The sequence below is a fragment of the Mesoplodon mirus genome (genome assembly GCF_964341445.2).
Source record: "Mesoplodon mirus genome assembly, chromosome: 15".
Classification (NCBI taxonomy): domain Eukaryota; kingdom Metazoa; phylum Chordata; class Mammalia; order Artiodactyla; family Ziphiidae; genus Mesoplodon; species Mesoplodon mirus.
Genome location: NC_138991.1, coordinates 18,989,692 through 19,015,349, shown reverse-complemented (window position 1 = coordinate 19,015,349; position 25,658 = coordinate 18,989,692). Strand labels below are relative to the sequence as shown.

The following is a 25,658-nucleotide window of genomic DNA, read 5'->3' as shown; positions in this document are numbered from 1 at the left end:
CCCTTTCTTATCAAACAATCTATCCTACTGGTCTTAATTCTATTCCTGAACAAGCCAAGTTTCCTCCAGCCTCAGGACCATGGCATTGCTGTTCCCTTTTCCCAGAATACTTCCCCTGAGATGGCCACATAGCTAACACCTTCTTAACACTCAGATCTCAGGTCAAATAGCATCTAATCAGAGAATCCTTCCTTGGACCCAAGCTAAAGTCAGCATAAGGAATGGGTTAAGAGATCCACATGGGCCAGATTTTGCTGCAACGATGCTGCATAAAACACAACTTCCTTCTTGTGGTGTTGATTTTCAAATGTAGAGAAATATCAAATTAGTATTTTGTGTAACAGGAACTGACATAGTATTGTAGGTCAATTATACTCCAAAAACAAACAGACCCAGCAATCCCATTTCCAGGCATATACTCAGAGAAAACCATAATTCAAAAAGACACATGCACCGCAATGTTCATTGCAGCACTGTTTACAATAGCCAGGTCATGGAAGCAACCTAAATGCCCATCGACAGATGAATGGATAAAGAAGTGTGGTACATATATACAATGGAATATTACTCAGCCATAAAAAGGAACAAAATTAGGTCATCTGTAGAGACGTGGATGGACCTAGAGACTCACTCATACTGAGTGAAGTAAGTCAGAAAGAGAAAAACAAATATCGTATATAATTGCATATATGTGGAATCTAGAAAAATGGTATAGATGATCTTATCTGCAAAGCAGAAATAGAGACACAAAGATAGAGAAAAAACATATGGATGCCAAGGAGGAAAGGGGGAGGGGATGAATTGGGAGATTGGGATTGACACACATACACTATTGATACTATGTATAAAATAGATAACTAATAAGAACCTACTATACAGTACAGGGAACGCTACTCAGGGCTCTGTGGTGACCTAAATGGGAAGGAAATCCAAAAAAGAGGGGATATATGTATACGTATAGCTGATTTACTTTGCTGTACAGGAAAAATTAACACAACATTGTAAAGCACCTATACTCCAATAAAAGTTAATTTAAAAATAAAAGCAAACAAACAAACAAACTCATAGAAAAAGAGATCAGATTTGTGGTTACCAGAGGTGGGGGTGAGGGAATTGAATGAAAGCAGTCAAAAGGTACAAACTTCCAGTTACAAGATAAATAAGTACTAGGGATGTCATGTACAACATGATAAATATAATGAACACTGCTGGATGTTACATATGAAAGCTGTTAAGAGAGTAAATCCCAAGCGTTCTCATCATAAGGAAAAATATTTTTTTCTACTTCTTTAATTTTGCATCTATATGCGATACTGGATGTTCACTAAACTTGCAGTGGTCATCATTTCATGATGTGTGTAAGTCAAATCATTATGTTATTCACAAACTCATACAGTGCTGTATGTCAATTATATCTCAATAAAGCTGGAAGAAGAAAAAAAAACAGCTTCCACAAACTGAGTGCTTACAAAAGTAAACATTTATTTCTCACCCAGGGGTCTGCGGGTCAGCTAGGGTTCATCAGGGCTCTCCTGGGCTGGGTTCCAGGCTGTGGGGTGAGTGCAGAGCTGCCTTATGTATTTTCTCATTCTGAGTCCAGCCTAAAGCAGCCCCCACTGTGTGGGACTCACGGTTCTCATGACCGATGACAGCTGCTCAAGAGGGGGGAATGGACGCACTGGGTATCTTGGAGCTGGCCCCTGTCACTTCCACACATATTCTTTTGGCCAAAGCAAGTCACATGGCTAATTTCAATATCAAGAGAGTGAGGAATTGTATTCCTCCCATGGTGAGGAGGGCTGGGGGAAGTAAATATTTGATGAACAATAATACAATCTACCACCAGACCCAACTCTTTTCTTCCTAGATGGCCATGTTTATTGAGTAATCTTCCCACGCTCTTACAAAATACCATCTTCTATGAATGAATGGATGGATGGATGGCGGAACGAGCCTTTCAAGGCAGGAAGATTCTCCTCACTCTTCAGATGAGAAACCTGAGGCTCAGAGAAGAGAAGCAGCTTGCCCAAGATCACAGAAACCACACATGGCCAGCCCACCCTGGCTGGCACCTTCAGCTCAGTTCCCTAGACACGGTGAGTGAGTGAGGGGGGAAAATGCTATTCTCTGGGCAGCAGGGCCACAGCTCCCATTCTGCCCTCTCACTAAGGCTTGCTGGACTTGCACATAATCGAGGACAAGTACACAACGGGGTATCCTTGCTGAAATCCAATCTCAGGTCTCACTCCAAAGCCAGGCGGGACCTTGATTCATCATTTCAGGGTCTCAGAGTCCTGAAGGCTAAGTGTATGCTGGGGGAATGAGTCATCGGTGGCTTTAACTGCTGATTAAGTGTTCCGTGAAATTCTGCATCCCATCCCAACAATGCCCGCCCTTAAGGTACAGACAGTCATCTGGATTTCTGAGGGGGCCCTGCAGTATCTACCACGGAGAGGGACGAACAGTGGCGCTCAAACGCTAGGCACAGGAAAAATCTGGAAGGGCATGTCTCAGATAAACAGTGGGTGCCTCAGAAAAACAGTGAGCACTTCTTTCAAAGCAGGATTACTCAGGACTTTGGCCCTCAGTTTTATATCTGTATGTAATGTTTGAACAGTTCGCAATGAACATATAAGTTGCTTCTGCAATCAGAGAGGAAAAAGCCGTCTGGAAATATTTTCAAGTTCATACTAGTGTGCAAAAAGCAAACCCTTGCAGGGTGGTTGGGAAATTCCCGAAAATTGTCCTTCAGAATCCTCCTCCCACACATTGTCAGAAGCCTGTTTTCAGAAACACTGAGTCAATTCCCAACCACTCCTGTAGTCAGCAAGCCAGCGAGTACCTACCACACACCAAGGGCTGAGTGAGACACCAGGGGGACGGGGGACAGGCTAGGGAACCGATGGGGCCAGAGCCAATGAGGTCTGCATCCATACACAGCTGACACAGATGGAACCGGCCCCTGGGACAGACACAGTGCTAAGTGTTCCTCGTGGATTATTACGTTTAATCTGCACGACATGTCTATGCGGTCAGAGCTATTATTATCATGTTTTATAGCTGTGGAAACTGCAGTGCAGAGAAGCGAAGGAACTTGCCCAAAGTCACATAACTAGCAGATGGCGGAACTGACATTCAATTCCAGAGTCTGTGCTCTTAACTGCTACCCCACATTGCCTCCCCGTAGGAACCTGCTTGAATTCCACAGGCAGGAAGTTGCAGAGTCAGAATTTAAACCAAGCAAGGTTCTTCAGCCTCCAAAGGACATTCATTTCATTGATGAGGTGTCCTTCTCCCTTCCAGCCCTCCCTGTTTCTAGACCCACTGCCAACATGCTGGGTGACATGGGTTGCTTCCCTGAGCCTCAGTTTCCGTGGCTGAAAATGGCAAGAACATTGCTTACCCCAGGGAGTTGGAGAGGCATTTGTGGGAGAGGACACTTGCTCCCCTGGATCACGCTAGGCTCTCGGTTTAGATACATCTGTGTTCTTCCTGCTTTCCAGGAGTTCAGTGCAGTTGGCCAAGTGGACACGGGAGCAAGCCCGTTCCAGGAGCTCTATGGGTGAGAGGGGCACTAGGTGCCAGAGGCTGGGCACTGGATGAAATGTCAAGGGTTACTACACATCCAGAAAACTCAGCTGAGGGAAAAACTGAAATAAACAACCCCCCAGGAGGAGGGGAGTTTGGTTTGTCATCTTTCCTGTTTTCCCAGCCTGGCCCAGTCCCAAAACCTCTTAATCTTGTCAAGATTTTGGCCCTTCACCCCAGGAAGGAGCCGCCAGGAGGCCCACAGCGGGCCAAGTCTTCAAGGAAGTGATGTCTTCCGTGGGTCAAGAAAAGGGAAGAGGCTTTCTGGGAGCAAGGAGAAGGCAGGGACAGAACCAGGAAAGTCCCTCCTTGAGCCAGTGGAAAAACTGAGGCTTGGGCTTCCCTGGTGGCGCAATGGTTGAGAGTCCGCCTACCGATGCAGGGGACACGGGTTCGTGCCCCAGTCCGGGAAGATCCCACATGCCGCGGAGCTGCTGGGCCCGTGAGCCATGGCCGCTGAGCCTGCGCGTCCGGAGCCTGTGCTCCGCAACGGGAGAGGCTACAACAGTGAGAAGCCTGCGTACCGCAAAAAAAAAACAAACCCAAAAACTGAGGCTTAGAACAGGGCAAGTTCTCTTGGTCTGCTGGTGGCAGGGTTGGGGCAGGCAGCGTAGCTCTGGTCTGCTGGTACAAAGTCTTCTCCACCGCCCAGCACCGACTGCTCTCTCCCTTCCTGCTCTAGGATAGCCCAGGCAGGGGGAAGCTGCCTTCACTCCCCCTCCCCACAACTTTTTCCAGCAACGTCTCCCCAGCACTGCACTGGGGACTTTGAAAACAGAGATGGGTCCTGTGGGTACTGGAGGAGGAAGTGGTATCTTGGTGTGTTTGACCATGTAGGAAATGGGACTTACAGACCTTCTGAAACAAAGAACCAGAACTCCCTAAGCGCCTACTGTGAGCCCATGTGGGGCCCAGCACACTCAACGTGTCCCATCATCTAATCATTTTCCCTTACTCTGGGAAATAGATCAGGTCCCCATTGTGCATATGAGGCACCTGAGGGCCACAGGGGAGATGTTTCCTGCCGACTCTACTTCCACCCCCTAAATCTCTTTCAAGAGCCAGCGCTGGCTGTTCACGTCACCTTGGGCATCCCCACTTGTATACCCCACATTCTTCTCACCCTCAACTTGAACGATCCTAAACTCATCATCTTCCCTCCACAGACTTCTGTTTTCCCATCACAACCTCACTATTCAAAACCCGGGGGGGACTTCCCTGGCAGTCCAGTGGTTAAGACTTGGCACTTCTACTTCAGGGGGCACGAGTTCAATCCCTGGTCGGGGAACTTAGATCCCACATGCCGCGTGGCGTGGCCAAAAAATGTAAAACTAAATAAATTTTAAAAATTAAAAACAAAACGGGATATCAACCTTGGCTCCATCCTCTCCCTTGTCCCATCTCCAAGTAGTAACCCTGACCAGTGGTCCCATCTCTGACTCTTCTGCCAGACACTGGATTTCCTTAATTTCAGGGTTCGCAGAGTAGTCCAAAGTTCTCGATGACTCCAACAGCTCCTCAATAGATATTCTCCCTCTATTTTATCCCTACTTCCATCTATGCCCCATGCAAATATCAGGGTCATCTTTTTAAAATGCAATTCTGCCTAGCTTCACCTAACTGAAAACCCTACAGTGGTGTCTCATTCCTCCCAGCAGAAACCCCTTGCCAGGGCTCACCAGGCCCTCCAAATCTTGGCCCTGGCTGCCCTCTCTGGTCTCACATTGGGTCACTACCTACCCTCTGCCCCCCAAGCGTCAGACATCCTGGAATACTCACAGTTTGTCTTTCAATTCCAGGCCTGGGCGCCTGCAATTTTCTCTGCCTTCCTCTGCCTAACTCCTTCTCATCTTTCACGTGTCAGTCTAGTCACCACTTCCTGACCGGCCTCTCTTGAAGCTTTGTGAGCTGCCCCTTCAGTGAATTCCCAGAGTCCCCTGTACTTCCTCCACTGGGCTACTCACCCGCTCCCTCTCCCATGTTCCTGTTTCAGCCACCAAAGCCTGCCCAGCATCTCAGAATGTTGGAGCAGCACCCTCCAATGGAAGCATAATGCATGCTTCATGCATAACTCTGCATTTTCTAAAAGGCACATTTTAAAAAGCAAAAAGAGGACTTCCCTGGTGGCGCAGTGGTTAAGAATCTGCCTGCCAGTGCAGGGGACACGGGTTTGAGCCCTGGTCTGGGAAGATCCCACATGCCGCAGAGCAACGAAGCCCATGTGCCACAGCTACTGAGCCTGCGCTCTAGAGCCCGCGTGCCACAACTGCTAAGCCTGCGAGCCACAACTACTGAGCCTGCGCTCCTAGAGCCTGTGCTCTGCAACAAGAGAAGCCACCGCAATGAGAAGCCGGCGCACCGCAACAGAGAGTAGCCCCTGCTCGCTGCAACTAGAGAAAGCCCGCGTGCAGCAACGAAGACCCAATGCAGCCAAAAATTTAAAAATAAATTTGTAAAAAAAAAAAAAATTTTTTTAAATAAATAAATAAATAACTTACGGCCTTTAAAAACACAAAATATTTTTTTAAAAATAAATAAATAAATAAACAAAAAGAAACAGGTGAAGTTGATTTTAATAGTACATTATAACCCAATATTTCAAAAATCATATTATTTCAATATATAAGCCATATAAAACCCTTTGATTTTCTTCTTAGACTTTGAAATCTGGTGTGTGTTTTACCCTCACATCTCAATTTGGAAAAGCCACTTTTCAAGTGTTCAGTATCACCATGGGCTAGTACAGTTTGGGAGGATACTTTAAAGCTGCTTGGCCTGTGTCCTGTTCTGGGGGCACTAATTCTGAGAAGTTCTCATAGGCATTCTGCAGAAAAAGGGATTCTAAGTCATATAAGTCTTCAAAACACTGACAAAGTGAAGCCCAGTTTTTATGCTTCCCATCTCCCAGAGTCTTAACTGTGCGAATGTAAGATGTGATACTAGAAACAGACCAGAGAGCCTGGAGCATTTGCCCAACTCCTTTGAGCTCAAAGCTCTATTTTCGTAAAGCATTTCTGGGGATTAGTGTCCAGTGGAATGTTCTTTAGTAATGTTGGTTTAGCCACATCTCTGAGTCAGTCAATCCCGGGATCCCCATGGGAAGAATTCAGGGTTCAGGAAGCCCTACCTCACGTGCCTCTGAGCCTGGAGCTCAGGAAACACCCAAAACCTGATTACTGAATTGACTAATTAATTCTGGGAGGTTGCAGAGGGCAGGGCTAGAATCAGTAAGCAAAAATTGCAGCATATTTGAGCTCAAGGGAGAAAGCTTTGGGGGATTTGTGTGTGTGTGTGTGTGTGTGTGTGTGTGTGTTTTTAACAGCTTAAGGCTCACTTGCCAGATCTTCCTGGAAAATGCAGTAGGTAGCCTTATAAGATGATGATTTCTCCATCTAGGAGCGATCAAGGCTGGAGTTCTGGGGTGGTGGGGAGCAGGGTCCTCCCCAGAGTCTCTAATTTCCCTCCTTCAGAACTAAACAAATAAAATAAAATCAAGAAGAAAGAAAGTAAAAAACTGCACTGACATAAGATCTTGAACTTTAGAGGAAGTGATCAGATGTGCATGCATGTTCTGGACCCTTTATTAAGAACACACTTTGGGGGCTTCCCTGGTGGCGCAGTGGTTGAGAGTCCGCCTGCCGATGCAGGGGACACGGGTTCGTGACCCATTCCGGGAAGATCCCACATGCCGCGGAGTGGCTGGGCCCATGAGCCATGACCGCTGAGCCTGCGTGTCCGGAGCCTGTGCTCTGCAACGGGAGAGGCCACAACAGTGAGAAGCCCGTGTACCGCAAAAAAAAAAAAAAAAAAAAAAAAAAAAAAAGAACACACTTTGGGATTCTGGAGGCCCGGTGGAGGGTTAGTTTACAGCCAAAGCCCCTTTGAGGCCACAGGTCTTTGGTTTAATTCAGATTTTTGATCCATTTTATACACAGTCAACATCTGGTCAATGACTAATTGAATATGTCAATCAGTCAAAATGTGTGTCTAGGGGGGTAGACCAGAGGATGGTCTGTTTCTCTTAAAATTGTTTCTGTGGGACACAACCAGGCAAGACCAAGCCGTGCTGTTAGAAGCCATCAGGATAGTGGTTATGTTAGGGATAAGGAGAGGAAGAAAGCACACAGGGCAGGGGGGTTTCAGGGTGCTGGAAAATTCTGTTTCTTGATTGGGTACAGGTTATTCAGATGGGTTAAGGTGGTGAAAATCCATCAAGCTGCATACTTTTGATCTGTGCACTTTTCTGCACGTATGTTACACTTTGGTAAACAGTTTTATAAACTGCTTTTGTGATGATCTCCTACTTTATCACACTAAGAGCAAAAGTGCGATTGTGATTAACCTAAATAAAATTATCAGGCCGGTCTGAGATTTGAGCTGAGGAGGAAGAGGTTAACCAACAGCCAGGTGTTTCTCATGTTGTCTCTGAGCAATAGTTTTGCCGGCTCAGGGGGCAGCTAAAGTTTAGCCAAGCTGCAGAGGGGCCCCAACCCTCCACAGACAGGCAGCCGATGGATTCAGACCAATCATCTTGGAGCCTCCAGGTGCCCATCAGTAGTATACCTGGAAGAAGCTGGAAGAACCTGGAAGCTAGAGCCTTTAAAGTTTGGAGTCTGTGCCCCCAGGCCATGCATGAGGCCTGGCCCAAAGTAGGTGCTCAACTGGGTATCCCTTTCTTTTCTCTTACCTGGATTTCAAGTATGGCATTTCCAGAAGTGCCAAGGCCTTCTGCCAGAAGGGGCTGGAGCGCCAGCAAGGATCACGGAGGCTGGCACAGCTGGGCTGAGAGTGGAAGGGGAAATGAAACCCTTGCATGACTCACACGTGCTTAAGCAACTGCAAAGAAGCCACCTGTGGTCAGTTGAAGACCTGGAAGGGGGAAAAGGAGGGAACTTCAGAGGAGTGGGGGAGGTGATGAAGACTGTGCCTTTCAGGTGATAGAGAGGGGGGAGGTTAAAAAAAAAAAACCCAGCAGTTGAGAATAACAGGTAACACACCATGGGGTGTAGTCTGGGGCAGAGGTAGGTTTCAGGCAGTGGAGATAAAGAAGGTCAAAGAAGACAGCCGTTTATAATAGGCAACACAACGTGGTACAAAGGAGAGGAAGCCTGGACTTAGAGCTGTGTGGTGTTGGCAAAACACATAACGATGGAGTTCTCTCATCTGTAGAAATGGGACAATAATAGTTCCTTCCTCTTGGGGTTATTGAGAGCATGAAATCAGTTGAAGCGTGAAAAGGATTGTGCAAATCTTGTGGCTGCTGTTCATAATAATAAGGGCATTGGTAATAATGTGGTAGGGAGACGCTTCTGATTCTGAAAGGAGATCAGGGAATTGACTTGGGAGCCAACAACAACCAGAAATCTAGAGGGGAAGAGAGAAGGAGAAGAGAGAGACCCTCTAGAGGAGGGGTTCTTAATTGGGGTGCATTTGAACTTCTATGCAAAACGCTGTATTTAAGAGTATATGTGAATGATTACATTAGAATGGATAAACAACAAGGTCCTACTGTATAGCACAGGGAACTAGATCCAATCTCCTGGGATAAACCGTAATAGAAAAGAATATTAAAAAAGAATGTATATATGTGTATAACTGAGTCACTTTGCTTCACAGCAGAAATTAGCACAACATTGTAAATCAACTATACTTTAATTTAAAAATCAAAATGTTTCAAAAAAAAAAAAGAGTATAGGTGTTTTTTGGAGGGAGAGGGCCCATAGCCCATATCAGTTTCTCAAAGGGGTCTAGGACCCCTCCCAGCAGTTTAAGAATTACTGATCTAGAGAACTGAAGGCTCAAGAGAGAGAGGCAGATGAGACAAGTGGGCCACCGTCATCCATGGATGGAGTGAGTCATCTTCCTGACCTAAGACATGGGCTTAGCGGGGTGGAGAAGAATCTAAAAAGAAGACACAAAGGAGAGAGAGTTTGTTGCATTGAGGTCTCAGAGGACAAAGCTCAACTCGCAGTGGGGATAGGGTTGGGGAGAGGGGTAGCTCAGTTTTCACTGCGGCCCAGAGAAGGCTCGAAGACGCTGTTGGCTGAGTGAGTGGATGGATGGGCAGGAACGCAGCCCAGCAGCTGAAGATTCAGGAAATTAATGGGGCAGAATGCAGATGGAGGGTGGGGTGGGCAAGATCCTGATTATAGATGTGAACTTAGGCCTTCTCAGTATGTAATTGGTCTGAAGATTAACCCTGACTGTGCGTCTGGGGAACTGTGGAGGGACTGAGTGGAGAAATTCTTTCCATTCGCCTGGTGTGTGATGGGAAAAAACTGTCAGCCACTGTACACTGTTTTGCATCTGAAATACTCTCGCTCTCATGAAGAGTACTCTGCTAAGGGGAGGAACTCTTAACTACTGGCTCCATGGCTGTTATAGGGATTCCCCCTGCCCCCAGAGTGGGGTGAGCAGAGATTTTGCTATCTGACAGTTGTGGGTTTGTATCCTGATTTGGCCATTTCATTCATTCATTCATAAAACAAATATTTCTTAAGCATCTACTATGTGCCCAACTTTCTACCAGGAGCTTGATATGCAACAAGGAGTAAGAGATGACCCTTGGGCTCAAAAGTCTTACATCTAGTTGGTGAAATGGACAATGACAGTGGAGAATGATAGTTGCTGGGGATATGCCCAGGTTGCTATGGGAACAGAGAGGAAAGGCACTCATACTTCTCCAAGCTTCAGTTTCCTTATCTGCAAAATGGGAATCACATTACTCACTACAGGGGGTTTCCTGGCACATTCCAGGTCGTCACTTGACACATGTAGGAGCTCACTGCAGCCCATGAATTTTCTGTTTGTTTGTTTGTTTTGTTTTTTTGTTTTCTGTGGTAGTTCTTACTTAATATTATTTTTTAGCTATGGATAGCATAGCATGGCAGAAAGATTACATCAGCAATGTGATATAATACAACTGTCTGCATTGAAGCCTTATACCTTACTATTCCCTAGGCTATTTGGAGTGTCCCCGCCCCTTGCACGAAAGTAAAACTGTGATGCCTCTACTGCCACGACTAATGAATTTATTCAACAAATGTTAATTGAGCACCTCATGAGTGCCGGGCACTGCTGTAGATACTAGAAATTTGGCATTAAACTAAACAGAGAAATAGAGTAGTCAGGAAAATTCTCACTGAAAAGGAGATATTGTGAGTATCGGAAAGAAATGAGAAAGTAGGCCATGGAGATATTTGGGGGAAGGATGTTCCAAGCAGAAAGATCTACAAATGTAAGGGTGCAAAGGGCAGAGGGTGAGTGGTAGGGAGGCCAGTGAGGCTAGGGAGAGGTGATGGAGGTGGGGAGCACTAGCAGAGGAGGTGGAGGGACCAGGGAGGCGGGGGCAGGCAGGGGAAGGCCTTGGGGGCCATTGTAAGGACTTTGACTTTTATCCTGAGTGAGATGGGAGCCACTGGAGAGGTTTGAGCAGAGGAGTGACAGGATCTCACATTTTCAAAGGACCACTGTTTTAAAAAATCACTTGTTCTGAGGATGTCCTACAGGAAGACAAACACGGAAGCAGGGACACCAGTTAGGAGGCTCCTGCACTAAACTAGGTGGAGATGATGGAGGCTTGGGCTAAAGTGGAAGCAGAGGGAATAGGGAGAAATGTTTAGCCTCTGGATATTTAAGGTGGTGTCCACGGGATTTGCAGACAGATTGGATATGGGGGGTAGGTGAGCAAGAGAAAGATCCAAGGACTCTGAGGCTTGGCCTGAGCCTTTGACTGTGATGGGGAAAACCAAGGGAGGGGCAGGTTTGGGAGGAAAGATGGAAGTTTGGTTTGAGGTGTTGTGTTTAAGGAGCCCATTGGAGGGAATTCCCTGGTGGTTCAGTGGTTAGAACTCGGCGCTTTCACTGCCGAAGGTGCAGGTTCAATCCCTGGTCAGGTAATTAAGATCCTACAAGACACAGGGAAAGAAAAAATAAAGAGAAGCCCATTGGAAATCCAGATAGGGCTATAGGGTAGGTAGCCGGATATACAAGTCTGAGGCTGGGGCAGGGCTAGGGGTGGGCAAAGTCCTGATTACAGATATGAACTTAGGACTTCTCAGTATGTAACTGGTATTTAAAGTCCTAGGAGTGGATGAGATATGAAGAGGGAAGTTCTGAGGACTGAGCCTAGGGATTCTCCAACATCCAGCAATGATGGCCTCACCTACTATTCATTTGGGGGTTCCAAGGCTCAACTTGGATATTCTGTAAGGCTTTGTGCAAATATTTCCCCAATGTTCTGTCTCCCAGTTCTGAATACACACGCACAACAAGAAGCAGGAATGTCTGCAGAGGAACAAAAAGTCAATTTAAAATACATTGTGCTGCCATTTTCCCCCAAATAACAGGAGAGCCAAGCTCTGGGACTGTAGGAAGATTTGGAGTCTTTAGCTTTCTGCCATCAAACCCTTCAGGCTGGGCTTCCAAGGAAGAGTCTGCCTGGCTTCCCAGCCCTGAGGGCTCTCTCATGAGGTTCCTAGACCACCGTCTTGTAACTGGTGGTTTACTTGTCTAGCTCCTCTTCTGGACTGTGGGTTTCTCCAAGTGGAGGCCCTGTCTAATTCATCACAGGACTACTACCAGGACCTGGCACCAAACAAGCATCAAGAAGTGTTAGCGGAAATTAACCACATGGCAGAATCCAAGGAGGAACATCCATCCCCCAGGTTCTGGGTGTCTTTCGCTACATTGGTGTCTATTCTGCCAAACCCCTTCCCTGACACCTGCAGGTGAGTCCTGGAAAGGGAGAGATGGATCCTGCAGGGCTGCACTCTACCCTTTGGGAGAAGAATATTCTCAGCGGCCTGGATAAGCCATCCTCAAAAACAAGTTCTCTGAGTCCATCCTTAAGTGAGTTCTGGTGGGAAAGGGTCCAGAACCCTGGAGGGAAGGTTTAAGCAGCCTGTGGCCTCTGAGAAGCAAAAAAAGGGTATCTCCTCCAAAGGGACCTGCCTCTTTATCTGACCCAGAATTCCTGGGATATCAACTCGATTGTGCATCACTTTGTCCAAGGAATAGAATGATCCAAAAGGCCCTCTTCTGGACAAGTGTGTGTTGTCCATCATAAAACAGACAAACAAACAAACAAAAACCCTCTTAACCCCAGGTTACTCTGGTTCCTGCACTGTGTTCCACCTCCTGCATATAGCTAAACGTCTTCAACAACTTGTCTAAACTTGTTATCCTTCACTTCATCACTCAGGCCCATCCCTAAAATAAGGCTTTCCTTCCAGGCCCTCCTAAATGACCTCATCTAGACTAATCACTTCAGGTACCACTGCCAGTTCCTCTCCTGAGCTCCAAACCCATGTATCCAACTGCCTACCGGACATCTTGACCAGGCTACCCCACAGGCACTTCAAACTCGAAAGTACAGAGCTGAATTCATCATCTTTCCCTCAAACTAGGTCATCCCCCAGTGTTCCCTGCCTTTGTAAATGGCATGCCCATCCATATCCTCGAATCCTCCCCTCTCTCTTTCTCTGACATATATAATCAATCCCTGATACTTCAACCCTCTGTCATGAGTATCCCTCAAATGCAGATATACTCCTCTCCATCTTCATGGCTCTTCTGCTGATTGGGGCCATCATCAACATCATTTTTGCCTAGATGTTGACATCAGCCTTCTTAACTGTGGCCTAACAAGTCTCCAGTCTTGACTATTTCAAAGCCATTTTCTATACTGTAGGTAGCATTTACTAAAATGCATATGATTATGTTCCTCCGTTGCTTACAACACATCAGTGGCTCCCCATCGCTCTCAGGATAAATTGCAAACTTCTTAACCAATACAAAACCCCCTGCATGAGTTGGGCCTTGCTTACCCCTTCAGCCTCATCTCTCACTACCCCTCCTCCCAGTCTACCCCTCAGCCACACTGAATTACCAGTAGTTCTCCAAACAAACCCTGCCCTGCCCAATTTCCAAGTCCTTATTCCATTTGTTCCCTGGGCCTCTAGTGATCATGTCCCTCACTTGTGTTCTCTATCTTCCCTAACTTTCACTGGCTAGTTTCTGTCCCCACCTCAGGGCAGGCCTCAAGTTTGAATGTTATTTCCACCAGGAAGCCTTTGCCTGGACTCCTCAATTCTGGCATGACAGCAACCTTAAAGGGCTCCTATAGCAAACACACTGCACATCACCCCAAAGCATTTATTGGAGTAAGTGGCAATGACTTGTTCTCTTGTCTGTCCCACCTACCAGGCCTGAGCTCCTTAAGAGCAAGGACTTGGTCTGTCTGATTTGTGGCTGAATCCTTAGCACCAGGCACGGTACCTGGCTCACAGTTGTTGTGTATTTATGTGTTTGTGTTTGTGTGTGTGTGTATGAGATGCAGGAAAGCCAGGGAAGGGGCACATGCCATGAGAGCCCAGGGGAAAGAGGGACAGATAATTACAGAAGTAGGTCTTGGCAGACGCCACAGAGACAATCGCCACTAATGGGATGGGGAGGACAGGATCAATTCAAGAGGCTCCAGGGATTTGAGCCTGCATGACTGGGAGGGAGATGGGTAGAGCTATTCACCAAGCAGGGACCATAGAAGGGAAAGGTAAACCCAGGGGAAAAGTTGAACTCAGGAACAGAGGACTGTTGGAGACCATCGGGGGACACATGCAGTAGGCAGCTACAGATAGTTCTGTAGCTCCAAAAAGAAGTCAAGGCTAGAGATACCCATTGGAGGAGCTATCTATGGGAGTCAGTATAGAGTCGGTAAAGCTTCCAGGAGGAGAGTGGATAGAGAAAAGAAGGTTGAGGACAGAAGTTTGGGAATGCTTCCGTTGTCATGCGAGAAGAGGAGGCAGAAATATGGCATTTGCGGAGATAGGAGGAAAACCAAGAGAATTCATGGTCACTGGAGCCAAATGGGAAGGACCCAAAGAATGTGCCCAGCATCACTGAGTGCTGCAAGAAGGTGGAGGAGAATAAGGCTAATCTATCTGCAAACTAGGAAGTCTCTGATTAGAATGGAAGTCCGATCAACAGTGTTTAAGGGGTTGGATTATAAAGCAGAAAAGGCAGCAAGCATGGACTATCCTTTCCAAATATTTCAAACATGCCAAGGGACACAGTGACCTAAGGACCTTGGAAGGCAGTACAGGGATTCAGAGACTGGGCTCCATAGTCAGACTGCTTGGGTTCAAATCATAGCCCCACCATCCATAGCTGTGTGACTAAGTCAAACTTACTCCATCTTCCTAAGCCTCAGGTTCCTGGTCTGTAAAAATGATGCAACTAGTAGTACCTGCTTGATAAAGGTTATTGTGAGGATTAAGTGAGATTGTATGGGAAGCACTTAGTCCAGGGCAGAGCACATGGTAAGTAATCAATTAACGTGAGAGATTATTTTTAACAAGGTCAAGAGGGAAAATTGGGAGGAGGGAGCAAGTGGAGAAGCTGCCATGCAGGAGGGAGAGAAGATGCTGGATGTGGAAGGGATGGGATGGAGGACTCGAAGGGCTTGTTGGGGGCGTGGGGAGGTAGATCTCTTTAAAACCTGATCTTGGTGAAGCTGTCACCTGCCGGTTATTGAGCGAGGCTGCCATCTCTGTTCCATTTTCTTGGCAGGGTCATGCTGAGTCAGCTTGGGGTTTCACTCACTCCCAGACTTGTCCAGGATTTCCTGGAGCCCCAGTTTCTGCCTCTTTGCCTCTCCCAGCCCACTGGTTCTCCATGTGGAGGCAGCTGGACCTGAGTAGCGGCAGGATGTCCCAGCAGTATACCCTGTGAGAGGGAGATTCAGGGACAGTTCTCCTTGGGTTGTACCCTGGACACAGGTCAATATCCTGCTGTCCCCTTCATGGTCTGCATCTTCACAGTTATTCCAAATGACCCCCACCCCCCATAGTTAATGATGCTTCTGAAACACTTTCAATGGTCTTCACGGGCCTCCTGGCTAATCTGCCTGTCTCCAGTGTCAGCTCTGCCACACTGTCCCCACCCTGCTGCCCATGGTTGTTCTCTCACCTCCTCAAAACCCCATCATAGCTCACCCTGCAGTAGCTCCACTGTCACTGGGGGAGGCCTCTCCACTTGCCCAACCTTCTTCTCTGGTTTATCTTCACCCTCTGCTCCATCCTGACCAAAGCTGTTCCTGCCCATGACTCCCTGCCTTGGCCCAGGTTGGTCTTCTTCCTGCAGTACCTTCCCTTCTCTTCCACAGACCAGCCCCTCCTCATCTTTAGAGAATGGCATCCAACCAGAAGCCTTTCCTAATATTGCCCCCGCTGCCACCACTGGTGAGTTGGATGTGCCTCTCCCACCCCAGCATTCCCACAGTAACCACTGCTTCCATGTTATTCTTTGTACCTTATGGTAACAGTTGGGGAATATGTTTGTCTTGTTATCAGACTAGGAACTTCTCCAACATGAGGATTAGGTCTTATTAATATCTGTATCCCCAGGGCTTAGCATAGTACCTATCTACCACATAGCCCCCGCACCCTCATTTCTCAGGGAATACTGGTTGAATGAATATATGTCCTCATCACAGAAAGGATGTCTTCTGGCAGGAAGACAGAGAAGGAATGTGAAGGTGGACACCCCACAGGGCCAGGCTCCTACATGTTTATTGCCTGTCCTCTCATTCCACAACTCCAGGGTTTCTGGTTGTTACTGGGATTGCCAGCCTGAGTCTCCTTTCTGGGGCGTCAAGCAGGTTCTTTTCTAAGCATCACCTAAGTCTTAAAAGGGCAGCGGTCCTTAGGCAAGGCACCCACAGGAAGGGAGATCTACCAGAAGACACTGCTGCCCAAGAATTGCCAAAGTCGAGACTGTGCAAGCATCCAAATTCAAAATGCCAGGGGGCATCCAGGTGCCATAACATGAGGGGCCCAGGTCCAGGACCAAAGAGAAAACAGAGGCCTTGAGAGTGCCCAGGAATCAAGTGTAGCTGAGGACTTAGTATAACTTAGAGCTCTTGGTCTTAAGTGACCCATCAGAGATCTGTTAAGCAAAAATGGGGATTTATTTAAAGGTACAAGAACAGGGGTGAAATAAGGCCTCAGGAGATAGTAGGAACCAGGGCCCTGAACTCCATCAGAGCCTTCTCTTCTCTTCCTTCTCTCCTCCTTTCCTCCCAGCTTTTTCTGGCCCTTTTGGCAGAAAATACCAGCAGGGCAGCTCCCTGATTTACATATGACACATCCATCTGCAAGAAGAGACACTGAGCCACTTTCTCCTTCCTAGCTCCAGAGTCTCAAGGAAGTTGATCTGAGTAGCTCAGCTTGGGTCATACAACTGTAGCCCAAGGGACAACAGCATAGTTGTGTGTTTGTGTACACTGTGCAGAAGGACAGGTTCCCTGAAAAGCAGAAGTTGTTCAGACAGCCCTATATGTGTTCAGTTCTGGGAGCCAAGAGTTGGGCTAAAGTAATAACAATCCCAAGAGAGTCAGAGCAAACGAGTATGGACTGAATCTTGAGTGACCATCTAGAGCAGGTGGCCTGAGGGCTGGTCATTCCAAAGAGCCCAGTCTTAAGAAGTAGTCTGGGGAAAAAAAAAGGGTTTCTGGGCTTATATACATTTTGGAGATGCTACACGCCATGTGTATCAGCATATGGACAACTCTGGGAAGTCCTGCAGGAAAAGACCTGTTTAAATCATAACAATGCATACATGTGTGTTTGTGTATGAAGTCCTTCATACATGTGTGTTTGTGTATGAAGTCCTTCTTTTAGTGGAATATTGATAAATCATCCACCTTTCACAGTGTGTACATTGGAAACAGGCCTGTCCTCTTCTAGTGGTTTTTTTTTTTTTTTTTTTTTTTTTTTTTGCGGTACGCAGGCCTCTCACTGCTGTGGCCTCTCCCATTGCGGGGCACAGGCTCCGGACGCGCAGGCTCAGCGGCCATGGCTCACGGGCCCAGCCGCTCTGCGGCATGTGGGATCCTCGCGAACCGGGGCACGAATCCGTGTCCCCTGCATCGGCAGGCGGACTCTCAACCACTGCGCCACCAGGGAGGCCCCTCTTCTAGTGATTTTTATGGGGGTTGGGATGGTCCATGAGTGAGTGGTCTTGATTTAAAGCAGTGTTTCCCAAGCCTCATTTATGTCTCTGACCTTCCCGGAGTTTGTCTTATATGTTCCCTCTGTGCCATTCCGTGATATTTTTATTTAAATCAATCAACCAACCTTTTTAAAAGCCCCATCCTAAGCAGTGATATCCTTAAAATCGTGGATTTGATATGATGGTTAAACTTTTTTTCTCATACACATGGAAATATTTACATAACGATTAAAATGAAAATGTCTGTACAGGCGTTACCTATAATCTTCTCAAGTACTGAGTGTAGGTGGACCATATCGTGGGGATACCAGATTGAAGTATCAGGAATCAGAGAGGGGTCACGTGGCCTTGGGTAAGCCAGCCAACATCAGAGCACTGCCAGCCACATATGCTGGCAGAGAAGTTCAGCCTGTGACAAGACGCGCAGATACTTGCATGTTTGTACACGGGGACCATGCTTGGGGTGCCATTTTGGTGTGTGTGTTCTGTTTTCACGCCTAACCAGATCTTCCTTGAAAATGAATGCAGATTCTCCCTGGCTTGGGAGGGTGGCTGTGGTAGTGGTAGGAAGCACTGTTATGCCTTAAGGCAGTCCTCAGCTTACTTTAGCCTTACTGCAGCAAACAGGTAGGAGTTATATGCTTCACCTGGTGGCCTGGGACTGATTCTGAGATGGAAAGACTATGATGAAAGACACCAAAAGTAAGGTGAAACTGGTTCTAGCAACCTGTTTCAGAGAACGAGAATAACTTTGGAGTCAAGCAGACCTGAGTTTGAATCCAAAACTCAGCACTTACTAGCTGTGTGTTCTCAGTCAAATTTAAAAAACAAAAATCTCTTAAAATTGCACCATTATCACCATTATCCAGTTGAGGAAACTGGGGCTCAGAGAATTAAAGCAATTTGCCTGAGATCACAGAGCTAATAAACAGCAGAGTAGAATTCAAAACTAGATTGGTCTGACTTCTGCATGTGTGGTCCTAACCACTATATTACCCAGCTTTCATTCCCTCACTGATCGCACATCTCTTTTGTAGGATCTGCGGCTGGACGCTGGGGATCAAGTGCTAAGCAAGATAGACAAGGCCCTAGCCCTCATAGGCCTGGCATTCAGTAGGGGAGAGAGACATAAAGTCACTAGTTACCCCCCTTAATAATTGAATAACTGTGATAAGTGCTACAAAGGAAGAGGACACTATGAGGGGCACTTGATCTGGGTGGGGAAGGAGGAGTCAGGGAGTGTGGAAGGGAGAAAATGGTACTAAGATTGAGCTTTGAAGCATTCACAAGAATTAATTTTTCTTAATGAATTAAGAATTAAAGTGTTTACCACTAGATGTGATAGAGGTGATTTCAGTGGCCCATGGATGAACATTTTTTGTATTTTATTTGTAAATGATTTCATAGACATTATTATTTCATAGCTATTATTGCTTAGGATGAAGCTAAAGAAAGAGGGGGATCAATTAAAATATTAAGTAATAATAGTAAAAGTGGTAATACATATGGAAAAAAATTCACAAAGGTCACACTTGAATTAAGCAGGTTATTCAGGATCTTGGCAGCTACTTTAAGAATTTTGAACTTCGTACTAAGATGAGGGGAAGTTTGCAGAAAGGGGATAATGGTTAGATCTGGTGTTGAAAGAGCACTTTGTCTACTGTTGCAGAGCAGCTTGTGAGAGAGCCAGAAAGGAAGTAGGGATCCCTGTTAGGAATGTATTGTAAGAATTCAAGCAGGAGATAATGCAGACTTCACAGGTGTGTGGGCGGGGGAGAGAGGATTGAAGAGATGCAATCAGCTGGACTTATGAGAAACGGAGAGGAAGATGTCCAGGGTGGAGCTTTTCTAGCTGGGTGGCGGAGGAAGATGGTGAGTTCAGCCTTGGAGAAGCTTGTGAGGTATCCAAATGAAGATGTCAGGTAGGTTAGTAGGTTACGTATTTCTGACACAGTTTAACTTTAGTAAAATAGGCGACCTCACGGAGCTATTGTGTGAATTCAGAGCGGAGTACACAGTAGATGCTCCATAAACGGCAGTTCTTTCTCCAATTCCTCCCCCCTACACCCCATAGCGCGTTATGGATCCAGCCGGGTACAGAACCAGGTCGTGTTTACCCCGCGATCTGATTCCCTTTGGTCCCTACCCAACTCCTCTCCTTAGCACAATTCCTGGCTCAGGGATGTTTGAAGAATGAACGAATGAAATCAGGCCTCTTGTAACCCAGGGCTACATGTACCCGGCTGAAAACTGGAGCTAAACCAGACTGTTGGCGGGTTGAAAAATTAAAATAAATTTTAAGAAGTGGGCGTGAAATCATCCATAATTTGGAAGGTCTGGACAAAGGCTGGGGTGAAAGCTCCTCCCGCCAAACAGCGTCGGGGTCCGGTTAGCGAGAGAAGAATAGCTGGTGAGAGCTCGGGGCCCCTGCTGCCAAGGTATTTGCAGCTCCCTGGAGACCTCGGACCGGGCCCTGCCGCTGTCCCGCGGCGGCCTTTAAAGGCCCACCACGTGGCCGAGCTGCCGGCCCCAGTCCGGAGGCGGTGTCCGGGCTGCGCCCGCGCACTGCCTAGGGGAGGGATCTGGGATCAGAGAAAAGGCACTGGGAGAGGAAGAGAAGATTTCACAGGGTGGGCGGCCGTGGGCGGAGTCAGCTCCTTATGCAAATCACATTGGCGCGCGAGGGCTAGGGGCGGGGCTTGCGATGCAAAGCCGGGTCTACCTTTGGAAGCGCGAGGGGGCGGGTCCCGCAACCCTCGGCCTCCTTCCGGAGTCTCTGACGTCAGGGACGTCGCATTTAAAAGCGGCCGCGCAGGCGCAGTGAGCCGAAATGCGAACTTAGGCTGTTACACAACTGCTAGGGTCTGCTGTCGCCGCCAGCCCGGCAGCAGTCAGCCTCGCCGCCGCTGTCGCCGCCTCAGCCGTTCCGGGAGTCTCAGGCCCTCCCCGCCGCCGTTTACACGCGTCTCCGGGAGCCTCACGGAGCCCCCGTCCGCCCGAACAGGCCGGCCACGACCGTCTGCGTCTCCTCGGCGCCCCTCGCCGCCCGCCGCGCTCGCCGCCTCAGCCGTTCCGGGAGTCTCAGACCCGCCCCGCCGCCCTTTACCCGCGTCTCCGGGAGCCCCCGTCCGCCCGAACAGGCCGGCCGCGGACGTCTGCGACTCCTCGGCGCCGTTCGCCTTCCGCCGCGCTCGCCGCTCCGGCCGACATGAGTGGGGACCATCTCCACAACGATTCCCAGGTACTGCCCTGCCCGGCCCGCCCGGGCCCACGGCCCCGCTCCGACCCTCCACGACCCCCGGCGCAGGCCCCGGCCTCGGCCCGGCCGCCGCTTTGACAGGCCGGAGCCCCCCGCCAGGGGTGGCCGGCCGGAGGAGATCGGCTCCCCGGGCCCCGGGCGGAAGGCGCCAAGTTACAGTTTAGGGGGGTTGGCTGACCCTTCAGGCCGTTCCCGAGGCGCCCTCATCCCGGGGGGCGCAGGGTGGGCCCGGCCCCAGGCAGCGCGCGCTCGCCCGCCGCCCGCGGGGTGAATGTGCCTGTTGTTTCATAGTCCCTCCTTTTCTTTCCCCAGATCGAGGCGGATTTCCGATTGAATGGTGAGTGAGCCCCATCCCCGACCCCGGTCCCCCCGGCCGCCGGCCCCGCGCCCGGCCCGAGCCGGGCAGAGGACAGACATGGCGTCCCAGAGACTAAGTCCCGGCTCCTCGCTCACCGGCCCCATTGTTCCCATCGGGCCGCCTCTGGACCCCCTTTCCGGGGATCCCAGCGCCCCCAGATCGCGGCCCTCCCAAGAGGGGGCAACGGAGACCCCGCGTCGCCCGCCGCCGGGCCTCTGGCAGCCTTTCCGGGCCCGGATTCCTCCCGGGAAAGTCGCCTTGTCGACAGTCGGGACTTAGTCTCTGCGCCATTTTCTTTTTCTCTCTCCTCTCCTTTCTGTGCCTATGTCTCTTTCTCTCCCTCCCTCGGCTCCTTCCTTGAGCTGCCCAGAAAAAGCTTTCTGCCGAGCAAAGCCACGTAAATCACAGACATCACCAAGGGGAAGGTTGGGAGCCTGAATTGTTACTGTTTTTTCCCAAAGAGAACTTTATTTGGGGTGTTATTCCCTCTTACTGCTTCTTGTTTGTTTCCTTTTCTGCTTCCAGAATGAAAGATACCCTTCGGAAACTGTTGATTTTTTTTTTTTTTCTCCCCTTCCCTGGTAAGATGTTTATGGTAGGAAATAGGGCTCTAAAGCTAAAGCCCTCCTTTGTGGAGTTCTTTATATTTTGAGATTGCTTTCCCCAAGTTGTGTTCTTTGCAAAGGTAGTGGTACCTGCCTTCAGAAAGTTTGCAAGTTCTCTGTTGGCCATCCATTGTAAATGTTGGGCTCAGGCATGTTGATTTTTTTTTTTTTTTAATGAAAGTATTACTGACTAGAACTTCAGTGGGGCTGAGGTGCCTAAGGCACTGTTTTTTTTTTAGAAATGCAGTTTAGTTGTCAGGAGGAAAGGTTACTGAGCATCTCATCTGGCCTGGTGTATTAGGCTTTTCTCATGGGCTGTGGGGTAGAAAAAAAGATTTTATTTATTGAAACAAAGATGACCAGCACCCACCCCTGCTTCCTGTTCATTCTTTTTCAGAAGCCTCTGTTTTTCAGGAATCGAGAGCTAACTTGCTTTTGCCTGACCTTTATGTTTTGTACCCTTTTCAGCCAAATCAAGGCATTTATTCTTTGAGTATTTCCACTTCAGTTACCGAGTGAAGATTGCCCCAATAGAAAGCTCACCCTTCGAGTTTTCAACAATCCTGTTGAAGGAGAAGGTACCCTCTGTAGTGTGCTGGGAATTCCCACTGATTCTGATGGTACATAATCCTGCTTAGTTGAGTTTGGGTTCTGGGAACCTATCCAATGGGAGAAGCTGATGACTAGGTTTTCTGATGTTGTAATCAGCAGTCCATCGTGTTAGCCTGCTCTGCTGCGAGCAGCCTTATGTTCAGATTTTGAAGTAGGGCATCCAGCAAGAGATGGTACTCTGTGAGGAGAGAATCTGGTTAAAGTGTAGCATTTCTTGAGCACCTAACATATGCCAGGCACTGTGCTTAGTGCTAGAGCTGAACCTTTGGCCACGAAGTGCTGCTCTTGCCTTCAATCCAGTCTATCTGGGGGAGACATAATTAGTTAATTACAAGGTAGGTGCTGGGACAACTCTATACCCAAAATGCTTTGGGTGACTAGGGGATTTAATTTTGTCTGGGGGTGGGGAAATTTCTCAGGAGCTAGCTTCTGGGCTTGGTTGTGCAAGACTAGGTGCTGAGTGTCAGGAGTTGGAGTATTTCTTAACTATGTTTAGTCAACCTATCAGGGTTTTAAAAGCGGGAAATGAGGCCCCTGCTGTTCAGAAAACCGCAGAGGGTAGATATGTTTCTTTGGGATGTGGGAGCACAGAAAGGATGTGGCAGGTGAGGATGTAAGAAGTCCTTTTGACCTCTCTTGGAGGAAGGTAGGATCTTAATACAGAATAAGTGTTCTTTTGACTCTCAGACTGGGCTGAGCAAGTAATGTATCTAGTAATGAAACAAAGTGTAGTCCTTTCTCCTCAGAAAGTTAACCTCCATGGTTCTCACCTAGGTTATACAAAGGAACTGTTGAATATGTGACTGATTGTAGGCTGGGTAGGTTATTGCTCTTTAGTGCCATTTTTGTAGAGGCTGAAGTAAACTGGCTTTATTGACTTTTAGAATGTGTTTTTTCACTTGTAATAGCAATAATTGCTGGTATTTATTGAATGTTTACTGTCTATCAGGCATGAATCTCAGTTCTTTCCATTGGATCATCTAGTTTAATTTAATCCTTGGAAGAACCCTTATGAGTTGGGTACTATTATCTCCATTTCCATAGATAAGGAAACTGAGCCTTAGGTATATTTACTAGCTTTCCCAAGGGCAGTGAGTTGGCACTACAAAGCTCACAAGCTTAGCTACTATGCTATATATGATTCTAGTATGAAGAAATTAAAAGCTGCCTCATCTCTACTTTCTTACAGAGCTGAAAAAGGCAAGAGGGAAAGATGTGATAGTTTGTTGTTTGCTTTTTATCTAAACCTGCTCCTTCAAGAGAAAAAGCACTTTAACTGCTTCCCCACCACACTGAGGGTCTGACAGTGGAGTATTATCTTTGTAAATATTGTCTAGAAGAAAGATGTAGTATTAGTAGCTGTTTGCTTGCTCTGTTAAGTAATACATTAGTAACTAGTGATTGATTTATGTAACTATGAAAGAGTTTTTAAAAGATAAAGATCAATTTTTAATTATGCTCAGACAAGTTATTATTGATCTTTGTATTAAGAGTTTGCTTAAGCATGATTTTAAGTGGACCTAACCCGTCTTACAGATGAACTGTGCCAATAACGTTAAAACAAAACTCCCTCATTTGCCTGCCCTCGTCCCCTAAGAGCTAAAAGATTTTTTGCCTTTGGAGTTCATTCTTTACAATAGTTAAAACTGTTACTGTTCGTATAGAACTTAGAACATTCCGGATCATACTCAACTGCTGGGAAAAATCTGTTATTTGTGAAATGTATTTATATTTAAAGTATTGCTGGGAGTTTCAGGAGCAGAAACCATAATCTCTTATACCTAAGAGAAAAGGCTTCTTCTTCTAGGTGTTGGTAGCACTCATTGAAGTGGGGCTGAGTCATTAACACAGTACTGTGCAGATTACTGAATTATCTGTAGTGTTGATGATGGTAACGATCAGGTTGGGGGTCAGTGGTCCTATCGCTGTTTCAAGAGCTTGATGTTCTTGCCCATCTCCTCTGGAGTAGTAGGGTTCTTTCCTCCCTGGCATGAGTAAAGGATAATGCGTGGTTTCATCAGCGATTATTCTCAGAAATGTTACATGGGCTCATTGTTTGGCATTATCTTGTGTTGATTCTAGTAGCTTAGTGGATTCAAACTGGATGATGGAATTAAATATCAATTGTTTCTGATGCTAACAGATAGTTATACTTCTGTGCTGTTGGGCACTGGTTGGGGTGGCAGGTGGGAAAGCTAATGATGTGGCTGTCTGAAAACTCCCATCACATTTTTAAAACCAAACTGATGGCACCTTCACATGAAATCTGGCATGCCTTCCTACTCCATCCAGAGACACTTAAGCTCTGGGCTCCAGTGTTGTCCTTCCTTCCACTGCAGCCAGATTTCTTGGGGGCACCTTTTCAGAATTAGTGAGCTGCTGTAGATGAAACGGAGTTGCTTGTCAACATGTGCTTTTTAGATTACTAGCATGTCAGAACTCACAAACAAATTTTAGATTCCGACGTTACCGGTAAAACAAGAAAATCAAGTAGTTACTAAATCAGAAATACCTCATGGTTTAAAAAGTGAAAACTGGATAATATTGCTTGCTATAATTAACTCATACTTGTCTTTGGTAAGTAGATAAAGTAAAATGGAAAATAGGAAGTCAGGGTCCGTTCCAAAATCTCATTTTAACCAATAGTAGCAAAAAAAGAATTGAGTCTGGCTTTTTTCCTTTAACATCAGCATAATAATGGGGAATTGTGAGAATTTGAAGAGAGATTCATTAGTTTGTTCTAGGTGAGTCAGTATCCATGTATACAAGTGCCAGGGATTCTTAACATGTCTCAAAGCTTATATTCTAAAATTAGGCTGTTGGGGGTTTTTGTTTGTTTTCGGCGTGTGTGGGGGCATGCAGAAAACATGGCTGACTTCTGAGCTTGTGAATATGTGTTGTATGTTAATCACAGTAACAGTTACCTGTTGCTGCCAATGGTATCAGACGTGATTCTGTTGTGCTTTCTGGGTGTATTTCATTTTAGGAACTTTCAGACATACTTCAGTTGTTCATGTTATTTCCTAGTAGTTGGGTATGAGTGCATACGTATGTTATTGGTCTTTAACAGCTTTTGCCATACTTACAGTGCAGAATACTGATTTTCTTCAAACCCGAAGTTATTTCTCCAGAAGTGTTTTGTGAGGGATTGCGTGTTTTCCATATGAAACTATGTTGAACTCCAATAAAGTTCTTGGTTCACTGGGAAAAATGGATTCCAATGTAA

At 47.1% G+C, this 25,658-nt stretch overlaps 1 protein-coding gene across 1 annotated transcript in view; it reads left to right on the top strand.

Annotated features, from left to right (window-relative positions):
* Positions 1-20,475: 20,475 nt before the first annotated feature.
* The window catches only part of TOP1 (DNA topoisomerase I), an 84,151-nt gene continuing 78,968 nt past the window's right edge, over positions 20,476-25,658 (top strand). Inside the window, exons 1-2 of the mRNA XM_082645041.1 lie at positions 20,476-20,839; positions 21,170-21,194. Coding sequence (XP_082501167.1) covers positions 20,807-20,839; positions 21,170-21,194 — 58 coding nt within the window. The 5' untranslated portion in view covers positions 20,476-20,806. The remainder of the gene's footprint in view (positions 20,840-21,169; positions 21,195-25,658) is intronic.